Genomic DNA, 16,855 nt, shown 5'->3' with positions numbered 1-16,855 from the left:
AAAAACCATTTGATCCATTTATTTACTTTCTGTAAAAGCATGATTGTTCTGTAGGTTAATTTGTATAGCAAAGTGCAGTATAAAGAACACTGACCTAAGAGTCAAGGCTGCTGGGTTCCAGTCCCAGTTCTGTCAACAGGTTAGCTATGTGGCCTTGGGCAAGTCATTTAAGTAACAATTCTTTCTGCCTTAATTTTCTCAGCTGTAAAAGGACTGAAATGAACTAGGTCCTTTCTAGTCTTCATATTTTGTGAAGAAGCTAATTTTTAAATTATCAAATATTCAACTGTTAAAATTTACTATTAATTACAGACTCTTCTGACTCTCCCCAGAAGTACACTGAATAGCCAATTCCAACTGAGGGAATCTATGGAAATTTCACTGAGAGAGAGAGACATGAAATGGACCTTACAGCATTTGCTGGATTAATAAATTTCTGGGGGAAGCCTAGGAAGTGGCAAATATTGTACAGCATGAACAAAGTTATAAAAGACAGGACTTCATTAAAGAATGGCAAATATTCTGATGTATCTGGGAAAACAGTTTCATGGAGAAGAGTGGAGAAATACCAAACCAACAAAGGAGACTAGGACCAAATTATCAAGACTGATAAATGCTAAAAAATGTAATGGCTACTGATTACCTACAAAATGAAAGCTTGAAGGCTATCAAACAAGTTACCTTATCAGATCTACATTTTAGAAGGATAACTCTGACATCAGTTTGGGAAAAGGGAAAAAGAAAGGATGAATGATATTATTAGAAGACTACTGTAATGAGAGCTATAGGAAGCCTTAACTTAGGTAGTGATGATAGGAATGGAAGGAGAGGTATGATCAAACACGAGAGCAGTGGACAAGTCTTCCGACCTAATGGGAAAGAGGAGAAATGGGGTAAAGTCTGGTACAAAGCCTAGATTCCTAACGTAGTCTACAGAAAGGATGGCAATATCAACTGACATTGGGATCCTTAGGGCAACAAGCAGTTTAGTAAGGAAGAGAATGAGTTTTGATTTAGACAGATTTTATCTGTGGTACATTTGAGAGCTCAACCTGTAAGAGTTCAGAAGGGGGACTTCCCTGGTGGCACAGTGGTTAAGAATCCGCCTACCAATTCAGGGGACATGGGTTCGAGCCCTGGTCCAGGAAGATCCCACATGCTGCAGAGCAACTAAGACCATATGCCACAACTAGTGAGCCTGTACTCTAGGGCCCGTGAGCCACAACTACTGGGCCCATGTGCCACAACTACTGAAGGCCACGTGCCTAGAGCCCGTGCTCCACAACAAGAGAAGCCACCACAGTGAGAAGCCCGCACACTGGAACAAAGAGTAGCCCCCGCTCGCCGCAACTAGAGAAAGCCCGCGCACAGCAACAAAGACCCAACACAGCCAAAAATAAATAAATTAAAAAAAAAAAAAAAAAGAGTTCAGAAGGCTGCTGCTAAAAGAGGAACTGTGTGTGACACTTTTCTTATTACTGATCAGGGCGGACAGCTCCTTCTAACTGCACATTTTAATATTTCTATGGTCGGAAAAAAAATGTTGGATATGGAAAAGTTCTTGGAAATTAACTTGTCAACTTGTCACACTTTAAAAAAAAAATCAATATAGTATAGATAAAGTACTAACAATTCAGTAATGATCACAGCGCCTACCACATAGTTCTGTTCATCAAACACTGTGTTCAGTACTTACTATCCACTAGATAACAGGAATACAGAAATGAATTGGAAGATACTCTATCCAGGTCTTAAGGAAGTCAGAGTCTAATGGTGATGACGAGGCAAAAAGAGACATAGAATCATAGAATAAGTTCAATAAAATATGGTAATATGAGAGCACAGAAGGAAGGTGAGATGAGATTCATAAAAAACTTCCTGGAAAAGATCCTTAAGCTGATGAATAAAAGCTGGTAAGGCAGACAACGTGAAATACAAAGCATCACCTAGTTTAGTTTTCATGCCAAAACTGCTTAAGCTTTATCTGATCACAAGGAAACAATCAGACCTATTCAAAATGAGGAATGTCTACTACAGCCCATGGGCCAGATGTGGCCCATGCTTTTATAAATAAAGTTTTTTGGAACACAGCCTCACAGTGTTTATTGCTTGCTTTCCTACTGAAACAGTGGAATTGAATAGTTGCAACAGAGACCATATGGCCCCCAAGTACAAAATATTTACTATCTGGTCCTTCACAGAAAAAGTTAATTCCTGTTCTATAAGACAAATGGTTGGTACTCTTCGAAAAAAGCCAGTTAGTAAAATTTTAAGAAGGGTCTAGGGTACGGGGACTGTTTTATTTTAAGAAGACAAAAAAGACATAACAAAAGTTATGCATGACACTGATTTGTTCCTGAAAAAAATAAAGGCCATAAAAGGCATTTACAGGACAGTTGAGGACATTTATATATTAATACCATGATATTTTAAAATTAATGTTAATGTTCTTAATAAATGTGTTGATGGCATTGTGATTATAAAGGAGAATGTCCTTATTCTTAGCATACACATGCTGAGTAATTTAAGGGTGAAGTAGCATGAGGTCTACAACTTAATTTCAAACAGTTCTGAAAAAAAACCCCCCACATATATGTATATTTACACATATGTACATGTATATGTATGTAGAGATACACACTTATTTTAAACTGTCCATCTAAAGAGAGAGAGACAGGTTGAGAAAAAGCAAATGAGACAAAATATTAATCAGAAAATATAAGTGAAAGATATCCAGATTTTCATATTTTGTCTTTCAACTTTTCTGTAGATTTGCAAATTTCAAAATAAAAAGTCGGGGTAAAAATCAAGTTGGCCAGGCACAGAGTGATTATGAGGTAAGACAGTATTATAGGCAAAGAGAAAATTGAGAAAGTGCCAGTCACTTAAGGTAAACTTAGGGTCTCTTCTAATTCTATGATTTCCCACAAGAAGTTTATCAAAACTAGTTAAAGCATTTTAGGTGTCCTCCCTCAGGTAATTTAGAAATCATACATTTCTCTCTAATGACCAAATTCTAATTACTTATTCACTGAAGTATACATACATGGAGTAACAAAACAGTATTTAAAATAAAACTCTATAATCTAGATTTTTAAAATTAATTTCAAGAGATCTGACCTATCATAAAAACCTAAATCATAAATCAGACTCACGTTGCATTACTGAATCCAACATATTCATTACCAGCCATCTTATTCAAAAACTGCATTACCTATAAACCAAAATTAGAAAGTATTTTTAGTAATCAAAAAACAAATATAAAGAATGTAGCATGAAAACTGAATTCTATATTATACTTACATAGTCAAATTTTTCAGCATTATTCACTCCTTGCTGCAAAGAAATGAGACATAAATACGTTAATATAGGGCCCCACCCCAGTTAAGCTTTAAGTGAATATAATATCAAAATTCCAAACTGCTATCATTATAATTAATATACTGCACATTAGTACTTTTAAATCTAGGAAATATTTCTAAGGTAATTTAATATTTACATAAGCTTTTTTTATATGTTCTTACATTAACACCCATATGTTGAGAATGGATCTGAATTACAAAGGGAATGCTTTATTTTAAGTATAACTTTTCCCAACCCAAAGTTACAGAAGTTTAAATATAAGCTCCTCAAACCCCCTTATCCTTCATAACACCACATAATCTGTTAGAATGTATGTTATTTATTTAATTTCACATTTTAAAAAAACTTAAAATAAAGTTTTACCCTTAGCAAAGAATTAGGTATATATAAATTATGGTTTTCAATTAAGAACAATCTACTTATATTTCTAAAATAAACTTAAACCAGTATTACTGTTAGAAAATGAGTTATGTTGCAAAGCTATCTTTTAAAATTCTAGTATATGTAAACATTCTGGATACATTTTACTAATGTAGAGAAAGCTCTACCTTTAATATCTCACTTGTTAAAACAATGCTTGAACTAAAAAAATTATATTTCATAGTCTAAAAAAATTAGCTACACTTGTATTTAGCATTATGCCAATTCAGAGTATGGAAGATGTATTGTTTCATCACTTCTATTTCTGACATGTTAGCTACTGCAAATGTCAATAGGAAAAACCTATGTAATGTAGATCAGTTCAAGTAGCCAAATGGTTTCATTTTACCTCGGCGAAGTTTACAAAGCAGTAAGTTGTAGATCTGAAATCAAACGTATTAATTGGTGATGTGCACCCAAAAGAAACAATACATCTCTAATTTTTAAAACAAGTTTAAAATGAAGTAATTTGACAACTAAAATTGTAAAAACGAAAATTTTTAACTGTACCCTCAAAAAACCCAAAACAATACACTTTAAAATTTTATTTGGTGGGGGGGGGGGGGAATTGTACCAGAGTATTATTTAATTGAATAAAGCCAGGTTCATTATCCACTTTACAAGTGGATTAGGATGTGGCTGATAATCTGTGAAACCTTACAAATCAACTTATTTGAGAAAGAATGTGCAATCACATATACAATCAGTAGCTGGAAAGAACACCACACTATTTCATCAAAATCAGGCATTAACGAAGTTTAAACAAGTTAAGAATAATTTAGCTACAACCATATAGTAATCACTATCTATGTATTTTCTCTAAAGCGTCCTTTGACATATTTTTAAGTTTTCTTTCTTTATAATACACCAGAAATCAAAATGTAGAAATGTAACTCCAAAGCTGTTCAATGAAAAATAATTAAAAGAAGAAATTACCAACTTCATTGAACTGTTGCAGTTGTCAAAATATTCCATAGATCCTAATGCTGTAAAATATGTAACAACATTTAAACCACAAAAACCTTTTTAACCTTTGAAAAAGCACAAAAAACAACTCTTTTGGAAAAGGATGTCAGCATTTGCATTGGGATGTCACATGGATAATTATTGGTTATACAATTAATCAATGTAAAATAAACAAGTTATATTTGAACTTTCATTCTCTGACCTAAACTGTACCCTATAAAACTAATACAAATTTTCTTTGTTTAGCTGTCATGTTTAATTTTTAAAAAACCAAAAACTGTCTCAACTCTTGACTATGGTCACATTCTTGGTCTACTTTGCAGCATACTAAATTAAAGTACAATTAGGTTTTACTTCTATGCTATTTTAAAGAAACAACTGGTATTTATCAATGCCTATCATAATATAACATTTTGGGTAAGCTACTTGAAATGTCCTGGCAGATTACGTAAACAGGCAAAATAAAATATTTGAATGATTGTGTTGACTCAAGAAAGTCTCTACTCAAAACTTCCCAATTTAAATGTAAAAGTACTTGATTAATGTTTCTTCTTCTTCTCTACCTAGAAAGAGCATTTAATTGAAGTCAATAAAATATATTCCCCCCTGTAATCTCTTGGAAAGATTTCACGTACCCCAGGGATATGTGGGATTTAGTAATCATTATAAGATGTCACGTCATTTTAATTTTCAAAAATTTACAGCATAAAGTTTATGTGCAAAGATGTTAGAAAAAAACACACATACACATACCAAATAACCTAGAGTAAATGCCCCCAGCCCCTGCACCGCCTTGCCAAAGCAAAAACACAAACTGTTAAAAAAAATAAATCATCATTTCTCCAGTAGTGAGGTACAGAGGGGTGAAGGAACAGATGTTATGAAAATTGAAGCCAGGAATGGGTAGATGGGGGATGGTTATACTTTTCTGCTTATTTTGTGTATGTTTGAAAGTTTTCATACAAAATTAAAGGAAAAATGTTTATTTGCTAATAATTTTGCACAGTAATTACAGAACTGTTCCTTTAGAATATTTTCTTTCTTTTTTGAAATAGTAACTGATTTTTAATTAGTTCATGTATCAGTGGATATTTTCTATTGTTAGAATAGAAATTTAAATTCTCTTACTATTCTAAATTTTTACAGATGTACAAATTGAGAAATCCTGCTGACAACAGATGAGTAGATGGAAATAGGAAAGACTTTGTTATGGCAATGCACTCAATCCTTTACACATTTATCTCATTACATACAAAGGTCACACAGTAAAATATACCCTGAAAAACTACACTTAATGCTCTCATTAACTAACAACTTGATCAGATCCTCTTTCCATTTTGTTGAAACCAAAAATCTGGAAACAACCTGGTATATAAGATTTGTTCCCAGTCATTACAGTGATTCACATCCTCAATACCATGACCACAATATTTCAAAATGTTCTCTTTTGATGGTGCCCAAGACGTTTTTACAACCTGAAGCAGTGCACCACAGTAAAATTTAGGACACGAGAAGTATATACCTTTTGGAAAATGGGAGGAAACCTAGACCAAAGGCAGGTTAATTTTAAGAAAGGCACATATGGAAACAGATTTAGAAACTGATAGTCTTAAAACTATCAATGCCTCTTTATCTCTTGGAAAAATATTCCCATGCCCAGGGATATGTTTATTTCAGTTTTAAGTCACTGCACAAGCATTATTAGATATCACACTATTTTAATCTTAAAATTACAGTAATTTATATTAACTATGGTAGGAAAACTTAAAAAAGATAAACTGGACAAAATACAGTTACCAAAATTTCTAACCCATTTACCACATGACTTTTAAAAAGCAAACGACGTGGTTTGTTTGAAAAGGTTAGTAATCAGACCTTGAGATTAGAAAATTATACAAATTTATTTTTCTATAAACATATCTATCAAGTTAAAGAATTTACATTCCTTTGAGGAAAACTTTTATGAATGAAAATTTGATAAAGAAGCACTGAGTTTTAACACTGGCTATTAAAAGAATTAATAAGTATACTGGAGTAGTTTTATAAGCTGTTTATACAACATACTCATGAACTGAATCATGTATTATACATCACAACACAGGTGAAAATATCACTATTAACAGGCACATGTGCCAATAAATTTAATATTAATATGACTCATTTAAAGTCAATGCACTAATCACAGTTATTTTGTAAGTAAATCACTTGATTCCATTCATGAAGTATGGAGGTGTAGAAGCAAATTGAAAATTAGAAATCATAGAGGAAAAAAGGCATAGGAGAAAGAGGCAAAAAGAGGTAACTAAAAATGATTTTACGAAACACTTGGTTTAATCTCTCCAAAGAAAATGCTTTAAAGCTAAATAATACGTGAGAATTAATATAAATATTGCAGGTGAAAAATAATGTTCTAAATCTAGTATTTTCATAGATTAGCCCTAAAAATAAAGTAACAAAAAAGGGAATTCTGTTGACAACAAATTACCCGCCTTTTATTTGAGGAAAAAAACCCTCAAGCACATCAACTGATATGATCATGAAGTAAATAAGCCAATATAATCCTTTCTTATGAATGTTACCAAGTTCAAGGCATCATCCATTGCTCCCCAGAGCCACAAACTGCCTTAAAAATGTGGCTTATAAGCATGTGTAACAGGTGATTGCTAACATGACCAAACTGAACATTACACACATATTAACTAAATTTGTCTTGATTTTTTAATGGAGCATGATTAAATTATTTTTTTAAAAAAAGAGAGGAATAAACCTCCAATATTTTAAACTCAAAAATACTTCTGATTAAAAAAAAAAATCAAGTTCTTCAAATGACAAAAACCAGAAACTACTACCAGAATAGAGACACAAACATAGAAGACAATGTGACTTACTCTTTATCTTTAAAATTAAAAAGCAGAAGTGTGACAATTATAATATGTTGTCCTTATTTTTCCACTCTAGCCCTCAAGTTATGAGAAGATCTTAACTTTTAAACTGAAACTAGGTGAGACTCAAAAACTATGTAAGGATGCTGCTATTTCATCTGGAGTAACTGTGCTTTCAAATTTATTTTTACTCTTTCCTTTAAATCAAGCAACCACATTATCATCATCAAATAAAACCAAGTGCATCAAAAAGTATTCCTTTAAGTTTAGCAGCTACCACAGAGAAAGAGAGAGGAAGTATAGTACCTTCATGGTTTTTTAAATTATGTGCCTTTTAAGTACAAAAATGACATTTGTTTTTATGAAGGTATTTACCTATATAGTGTTTAAAATTTTAAATATTGGAGTTTTCCTACAAGTTTAGTAGTTAAGAATTTATGCAACACGTTCCTTCTGTCCAAATTCTCCTTTTTTACACAATCTGCTAATCCTTTTGAACATTTGCTCTGCCTCTTCCCCCATTTTCCTGAGGACCACCACCAATCCTACAAGGGAAAAATATCAATACTACAAAATTATGAAATAAAGAGTCTTACTAAAGACTCCAGTAATTTGTGTGTGGTGGGGGGGGAGGGGGAATAACATGAGGGGAACGTTTTAATAGCACCATAATAAAGTTCTGAATTTTGAGAGAAAAAAATAGCCTTAAGGTCATCAGCTGAAAGCTAAAAAACAGAATTCACATCTAATAGCCATGGTAAAATGGCTATTTTGGGTACTCAAAGTGCAAGCTCCTTGAGAAGAAGCCTAGTTCCTTATGGATAGCAAGCACTGACTAATGTCCAAAGAATGACTGTACACACTCACTGAGAATTAGATTGACTTTTAATCCAATAACTAGTATCTTCTGTAAAAGTTAAATTAGGAAAATAAAATTTCTGCCTTTTGGACAATATAACTATGCTAGGTAAAGACAAAAATGTCATCAAGATAAATAGCAAACAGCTACATTAAAAATGGTAGAGTGAATTTGAATGAATAGCAAACAGAAAATTGGGAGACTTAGCTCAAGCCCAATTCTACTGCTGTTAGAACCTATCCAGTCTGTTTCCTCATCTTATCTATTTATAGAGTAAGAAGGCTGAGCTTGAAAACCCCTTCAGCCATGGTTTTATTACTTCAATTTCAACTACCAATTCATCAATATTATCTGATCATATAATCTGCAGAGATCACAGATAGGTATTTATAAAAGTTTTGAATTCTTTTTTAAAAAGTCCAAGAAAAGTATTACATTCTGGGACAGTTTTACACAGAGGTATGTCAAGCTTATCCCTTCAAGATTTAGATGAACTTCATTAAAAAAGAAAAAAAAACCCAAACCAAAAAAACCCCCAAAACTTGTGAAACAACTTCTAAAAATAAAACAAAAAAGGTCAAAGAAACTGACCTTAAATATGAACCATATCCCAAAGCCTCATTGCCAACTTTGTCAGTAAATTTACAATTTTTCTAAATTTAAAAACACTGATCAAATTTGTAAATACAAGATGACTTAGTTAAATGTTTGCACAGTTGGATGCAACCACACTTACGCTGTGTATGTGTGTTTTTTTAACTGTTTCTAAGTACTCACGTTAATGTGGCTCATTGTATAGTTTACGGCTTGTGACTAAACATATCATGATGTGATATGACCAGACATGCATTTCCCACATGCAGCATTTCAGTGTAGTATATTAAGCCCATGAATCATTAAACAAAAGATGTTTAACTGCATGCAGTTAAGCAAGACTTCTATTAATCATTTACATATGCCCTTTCTTGAAAATACTATTGGTGTGCTATGTTAATCTTTTTCCAGTGTAAGAGTTCTTAAACTGAGATCCATGGGTCAGCTTCAAAGGGTCTGTGAATTCCCTACAGTTTATATAAAATCATGGTATGTGAACATTTTTTCTGGGAAGACCCAAAAAAGGTTCAGAACCATTCTAGTGGTTTTCTCATCAAGCACTAATACACACATTTTATTATCATAACTTTCCTTACCTCTAACTTAAGTTACTTGTTCAAATCTGAACAATTATTAATGAGACTTTTCTCTCATCACAGTATTTACTGAATTTCATTGTAAGGGCCCATTTACTGGTGTATACCCCACATTATACTGTAAGCTGTGGCATGACTGTGCCTAGTACATATTCATATTATTATTTTCTATAATAAACACATAGTTTCTTTCACCTCAAACTGACAACTTTTCTCTTATGTAAAACAGTGACAACTAGATTATAGTGGGCAAACTGAAAATTTTCATAGCTTAAAATTAGTTACATTAAAAAATAATACTTGGCTATAATATCTACATCACTAGAGTTACAAGGATTAAGTGGGCCAGTGCTTATGAAGCATCTGCTCTAAAATAACAACATATATATTCTTAAGATAGTACTCTTCTATTTTAAAGGCTTTTCTCATGAATGAAGAAAAAAATTCATTAAAGTTAAGAGAGGATTTCTAGCATACAAATTAGATGAATTTTTATTAACTGGGCCAAGGGTATAATTTATATTCAAACATTCCTTGTGTAACTAGGGTACCCCATCTTCAGAAATGCATCTACAAAGGCACATAGCTATGTTTTTTTCAAGCATGGAATAAATGCGCACAGATTTACTGAAAAAAGTATATAAATGTTCCAAACACAAATGAAATGTAATTGAATACCAATGAAACTTATAATTAGAAATTAAAAATCTAAGCAGTATCACAGAATAGAACCATTTTCAAATACTTATTTCAATACATTAGTGTTTCCAATTATTAAGGCAAACTAGACACTTAACAAAAGAAACAAAACATACCATGTAAACCAAAGAGTAGGAAAATAATATACCTTAATAACTGGAATAAGTGTTATTTAGTTATTACATGATCCAAGTAAAACAAATGAAACAAGTTCAAATGAAAATTGTGATTACAGCTCATGAAAGTATAAAGGACTTGAGACCAGTCAAGGGTAAATGTACTTTGTTTTAACACAAAGTACCAGAACATTTGTCCCTACATATGCTGATGACAAACATCAAACAGTAACAGGCTATTACTTCTGTTTACATCTGTTCATTCTAGAAGAGCCAAAAAGAAGAGAAAGAAAAAAATATTAAAACTTTAAGAAGAAAAACTTCTGTGACTACTGTTCAGAAGAGACTTCTTTTTGAATTTTTGCCAGATCTTCAGGTCAAGAGTAACTGTTGGAATTTATAATGAGTCATCTGTTTTTAATTTTGTCCTTGAAATTACATCATTTATTTTGAAATAAATAAAAATCCTAACCTTATGCCATACCATTAAACACCAAAAGAAAATTTTTCACATTTCTACATAAATTAAGATTCCTCTTTATGCCTTAGTATTTAAAATTTTTACTAGATTAAAAGGAAATGTCAACATTTTACCTTTATTAATGAAGTCACAACAATTGCTCCAGCATTTACCATAGGATTGTGTGGTTTATCTGAAAATATAAAAGCAATAGCATTACTTTAAGTACCTGATATAATTTTCTGTGATGCACAGGTACTTCCCATGAACATACATCTATTTTCTTTATGTAAGCCATTGTTACAGTTCTTTTTGGGGGTCGGGGGTGGAGAGTGGAGGAGTGCATTAAAAAGTCAGTTACACATCAAACCCGTAATATACTTCTAAGAAGTTGCTATAATTATACAGGCAAACAAAGATTCAGGTACAGAAAGACAGTGAATAGTGCTGTAAGAGCACATCCAAATTTCCTAACTCTGCCATTTGATCCTGGGCAAGTAACTGAACTTCACTGTGCCTCAATTTTCCCATCTGTAAACTGGGAGTAATAAGAGCACCAATACCTTAGCAAGTCATAATACTTCAATGAATTAAAAAACATGAAATGCTTTGGCACAGCACTAAGCAATCAAATAATATTATTATTAAAAATCACCTTGGAAAAAGCATATCTAGTGTGGACCCAATTTTCCTTTTTTAAAGTATTTTATTTTTGTGTTTATGTATATACATATACATATGCAGGAAATGAAAACAGGTGATACAGATAGGATAAAAAGATTACAGGGTATTTAAGTTGTATTCAGCATGCTTTCTATATTTCCTGACAATAAGGATGTATTTCTTGTATAATTACAAAATTACTTAAAATATAAGTTCACCCAAAATTCTACCCCTTCTCCTAATTCTTACAACAAACAGAATTTCAAATCTCAGCTGATTATACTGTCATTCATAGCACAGCACAAATGCCAAACACAAAACTCTTAGGGCACTGAAAACATTTATTTGAAAGCATAATTCCTAATCTATCTGTTTGTGGTAGTAATTTACTTCTTTGGGAACAAGTTCTTATCTAACTTGACACATCTAGCAGAATTCATAAGTTATTGCTACATTATTAGTCTCCTTGAATTTTAAGCAAGTTACCTTCTGTGAGATGAGTCTACAGCTAAACAAGCAAATTCTTCAACTGTTCAAGAGTTACTATATGACCCAGCAATTCCACTCTCAGGTATGTAACGAAGAGAAATAAAAACATGTGTACACAAAAACTTGTACACAAATGTTCTCAGCAGTATTACTGATAACAGTCAAAAAGTGAAAAATAACCCACAACCCAAACATCCTGCCAAATGATGAATGGGTAAACAAAATGTGGTATTATTATCCAAACAATGGAATATTATCCAGCAATTAAAAACTGAAGTATTGACATAAGCCACAACATGAAAGCACCTTGAAAACATTATGCTTAGTAAAACAGGCCAGTCATAAAGACCAAATATAATGATTCCATTTATATAAAGACCAAATATAATGATTGTTTATATGAAATGTCCAGAACAGGCAAATCCATAGAGACGGAAAGTAGATTACTAGTTTCCATGGGTAGAAGAGAAATAGGTATTCACTACTAATACCCCTAATACCTAGGGTATCTTTTGGGAGTGATAAAAGTGTCCCCAAATTGACTGTGGTCATGGTTGTACAACTCTATGAATATACTAAAAGCCATTAAATTGTACATTTTGAATGAGTAAATTATGTAGCAGGTAAATTATATTTCAATAAAACTGTTAAAAATGTTTAGTTAAAAAAATCAATAATGACAAAAAATTGGGTAACTTAACAGTACACCATTTTCCGCAATATAAGATCAACAATATGATTTAGTAGCTAGCTATGCTTTAAATAGTGTACATTTTGGGTTATCCATGATAATGACAAGTTCCAAAAGTTAAAATAAAACAGTACAGGTATACTATCTAAGTAGTACAGTCAGGATTTCACCTATTTCAAATTATGCTAAGGGAAGTCTGTTTTCTTTGAGATCACACAAAATGACAGCAATAGTTGTCATAGAAAAATACTATGCAACAAAAAGGAAGCCAAGAAACAAAAAATTTCCAGTATTATCTATCTAAAAGAAAAACCACATGCAGACACAGAAATCAAAATATGGAAATCAGGCTGTGCTAAATTAGTTTATACTCGTATGTGTGTATATTCATGTATCTGTCCTTTCATTTTTTTTTTTTTTTTTGGACGTTATCAGGTTTAGACTATAGGGCCCTAGGAGGTAGCTAATGTGTGTATTCCAAATGGTACCACATAAATGTGGGCATTTACTATTTTCTAAATCATAAATATTCAGCAAAAACTACATAAGCTACATTTAAGAAGATCTTCCAAGAACACTAAAGCATTTCATGGCATGACAGAGCAATTTTCAGATGTAAGCACTGCTCACTCTGACTTTGGCTCAAAAGCCAGACATCTGAACACTTGGAAATACACCAGAGATATTAAAACACCAGCTTTACTGCATTATAAAACCTCAGTCTAAAAGTGGAAATCTCCTTTTCCACTCTGCTCTGCCATAGTTAGAAGGGGAAGAACTGAAGGGTTCAGTTTAGAATTTTTAATTTAAAAAGAATTATGACAACAGAAATAACACAAGCTAATTAATAAAGGCTACTATCTGAAGTAATGACATTATATTAGCTTAGTATAATGACAAAATGGACATGGGTGACATCTGAAATTTTGGGGCATGTTTTTAACCAGAATGCAAAAAATTGATTAATTTTAACAAATATTTATTCTCTCTAAGGGAATAAAACAAGCAAAAAATTCTTCCATATTATACCAGAAAAAGCTTTTCAAACTAAGTATATGAGCCTTACAAAGATGTGGTTCATGACTGAGGATGATATTAAAAGAGTAACTACTATAATTTCTTTATCTATTCATTATATTCAGATTAATGTTAATTTATCATCACAATCTTATAAAGCTAGGATAATATTAATACATTTGTTTCTTTTAATTTTATAATGCTAGGTAGACACACACGCACATACACAGAGTGTAGTTTCACCACAAATTACCCTTGAAATTTTCAATATAAAAAAGACCCACAAACTTTTCTTGCTGGGGCTAATCTAAAACCAAGACTCTAGAGCACAGAACCTATGCAGAACTCAAGGAGTGGTATGGTATAGTGAGGCCTTCATTTTCCCATTATTTCCCAGATTCCTGGTATTGGCTCAGGCTTGGAAAAAGTCAAAGAATATCAAGGCAAACCTCTTGTTAAACTTTATATTCAGTTATTACAAAACAGTGCTAAATTCCTGAATTCTTATTGTGATTTTTTTTCTTATAGACTTAGTGTCAATAAAATGTATATGGCAAATAAATGTATTACTTACCATGTTAAAGTCATTTACCCCAAGCCTATTTTATTTTTTTGTTTTTGAAATACTTCTTCACATTCAAATTCCTATATTTGTTAATTTCTACTCTTTAAATACCTCTCTAAAAACCAGTCAATTCACCAGAACCACCTAGTTTATTCAAGTTTGTATTTTTGGGAAAATAGTAATTTTTCTTGTAAAATGTTTAATCTTGTGAGAACAAAAATATTCTTTCCATATTAAATCTAGATGTCAGTGAGTTTAATAAATAAGGTACTTCTGCATATGATGTCCTTATTGAAGTTGCTAGTTTACAGTAATCTCCATAAAATCAAATGTAGCATCAGGATAGAAAGATTATGGTAAAATAAGTAGGAAAATGCAACTGCCCTCAAAACAAACAGAAAGAGAAGCATAAGAAAGTATCAGCCTTGTAACTTCATTTAAAAAACTCATAAAACAATACTGAGTATAAGGCATATTTTTTATTTTTCATCCAGCAGAAAGAAAAAATACAAAATTATATTTCTCACAACCATTACTGTAATCACTGAATTCCTTCACTCTTGTTTTCTTCAATTCTATTTTAACTTGTCACACAATGAGGAACCTAGCATATGCCTGAAAGATTAAAAAACAGAAACAAATCTATAGGTTGGTGTTTAGATTTAAAACCTCTATCAGATCAAAAGTACTAACTACCTTTGTCCTCCCCTTTTCTTCTGGATTCCCGTAAAGCAATAAGACTTGTTAGTTATCCAACTATTTAACACAAGATATTTCTTTCAAATACTAAATGTTATGAAGGAGAAAAAACAAAACACCACCTCAACCAGGGCCACCATTATAGCTTTTTATTATGGAAGTTTTCAAATATATACAATATACAAAAGTAGAAAGAAAAGAATATAAGCATGCATGTATCCATCATTTAGCTTCAATGATTACCAACATACAGTAATGATCACATGCAGCACTCCCAGCTACACTCCACTGAATTATCTTAAAGGAAATTCCGGACCCTGTGAGATTTTATAAGATATTCGCCTATAGGTGGTTTATTAAAGTGAAAATCTTACTTCCTGCCTGTCTTTTCTCTAGCCCACTTTCCAGTGGTACGAGATGCCTAAAAAACCTGTTTTTTAAACTAGGTTAACTATCTCTATGGGTTTCACAGAAATTCCATGACAAATGAAAAAGTATCAATGCTTTTAATTTTCTTCTTCTTCGAAAAAAAAACTAGTTAGATTTACACAGGAAAATGAGGTATTTCTTCTTCCAAGTAACTTTTATATAATTCTTACCATCTTCATTTAAGAACAGCTTGTTGAACCTTAATCCACTTGGCTCTTTCCCAACATATCGATGCACATATTCTGTTCCAAGATCATTAACAGCAATGGCATATTTCAAAGGTTTCACACAGGATTGAAGGCAAAATGGAACTTTGGTATCTCCAATAGAATGCCTATTTAAAAGTAGATTTAAAAAATAATTAAGATCAACTGTGAAAAAATGTAACAATAACTGGAGCTGTTATTTACATGTTAATTCTAATTTATAACAGTTTTCCCATAATTCAACAGCAAGTTTACTTGGATATTGAAGAATAAATGTAAGTATGTTTATTTTAAGAGGGATACTGCAATAAAAAGGCAAAAGCTTACAAGTACTCAGGTAATAGACTGGTTCAAAATTAGATAATAAGTAATGTAAAAAATTGCCTCTGAGGGCAAGAGGGTATGGCCCTCCTTACTCCTATCTGTATTCAATCATATAAAATGAACTAGCCCTTTTAGAAATTAGTCACAATTTTTTTTACTCATAGCTTTAATCATGGCTAAACTGTGGTTAGTTTTTAAATGGAGCTCAGTTTATTCAATACCACTCTTTGAGACCCTGTCTATAAATGCCTCATCTTGTGAACCATATCTATTGACAATTTCAGCCCCATTAAAAGAAACAGCATCCAGTTTTATAAACCTGACAGAGCTGGCACTAACGGCAATCATTATCACCATGTAGATAAACAACAGAACAAACTAAGACGCAAATGAAATAGAGAATAGGTTTGAAAATGAAAAAACTGTGACTGGCCCCATTACAATGTAAGCTTCACAAGGGCAGTGATCTTTGTTTTATTTGCTGAAGTATCCCAGGTGCCCCAAACAATGTTCCAACACATTACAGGCACTCATTTATTCGAGTGAAATTTATTCATAGGGAAACTGGGCACTATAATAACTACCCCTGGGCAAACAGGGGTTTAATGGAGACATCAGAGAGACACCTTACTTCTAAGTATATGATGGAATATAAATAAATATGTATATATATATAAAAAAATATATAATATTTTTCCTGTCGAATTTATGAATAACTTCTAATTTAGACCATAATTTCAATTTGGTAATCATTCTGAAACCCGACAAAAGCCTGTCTTACTACCTTTGGATTTAAAAATACCTATGTTCTAGCCCA

General features: G+C 32.1%; 1 protein-coding gene across 3 annotated transcripts in view; it reads right to left on the bottom strand.

The window, feature by feature from the left end:
- Positions 1-16,855, bottom strand: part of GLS (glutaminase) — an 80,153-nt gene that overhangs the window by 41,479 nt on the left and 21,819 nt on the right. For all 3 annotated transcript variants that reach the window (XM_036858647.1, XM_036858648.1, XM_036858649.1), the window contains exons 6-9: positions 15,679-15,842; positions 11,090-11,148; positions 3,304-3,336; positions 3,156-3,214 (exon numbers count right to left, since the gene is read on the bottom strand). In XM_036858647.1, the coding sequence (XP_036714542.1) occupies positions 3,156-3,214; positions 3,304-3,336; positions 11,090-11,148; positions 15,679-15,842 (315 nt within the window). The remainder of the gene's footprint in view (positions 1-3,155; positions 3,215-3,303; positions 3,337-11,089; positions 11,149-15,678; positions 15,843-16,855) is intronic.

The sequence above is a fragment of the Balaenoptera musculus genome, chromosome 7 (assembly GCF_009873245.2).
Source record: "Balaenoptera musculus isolate JJ_BM4_2016_0621 chromosome 7, mBalMus1.pri.v3, whole genome shotgun sequence".
Taxonomy (NCBI): domain Eukaryota; kingdom Metazoa; phylum Chordata; class Mammalia; order Artiodactyla; family Balaenopteridae; genus Balaenoptera; species Balaenoptera musculus.
Note: the sequence above shows the minus strand (reverse complement) of the source record. Positions and strands in the feature narration are given on the sequence as shown.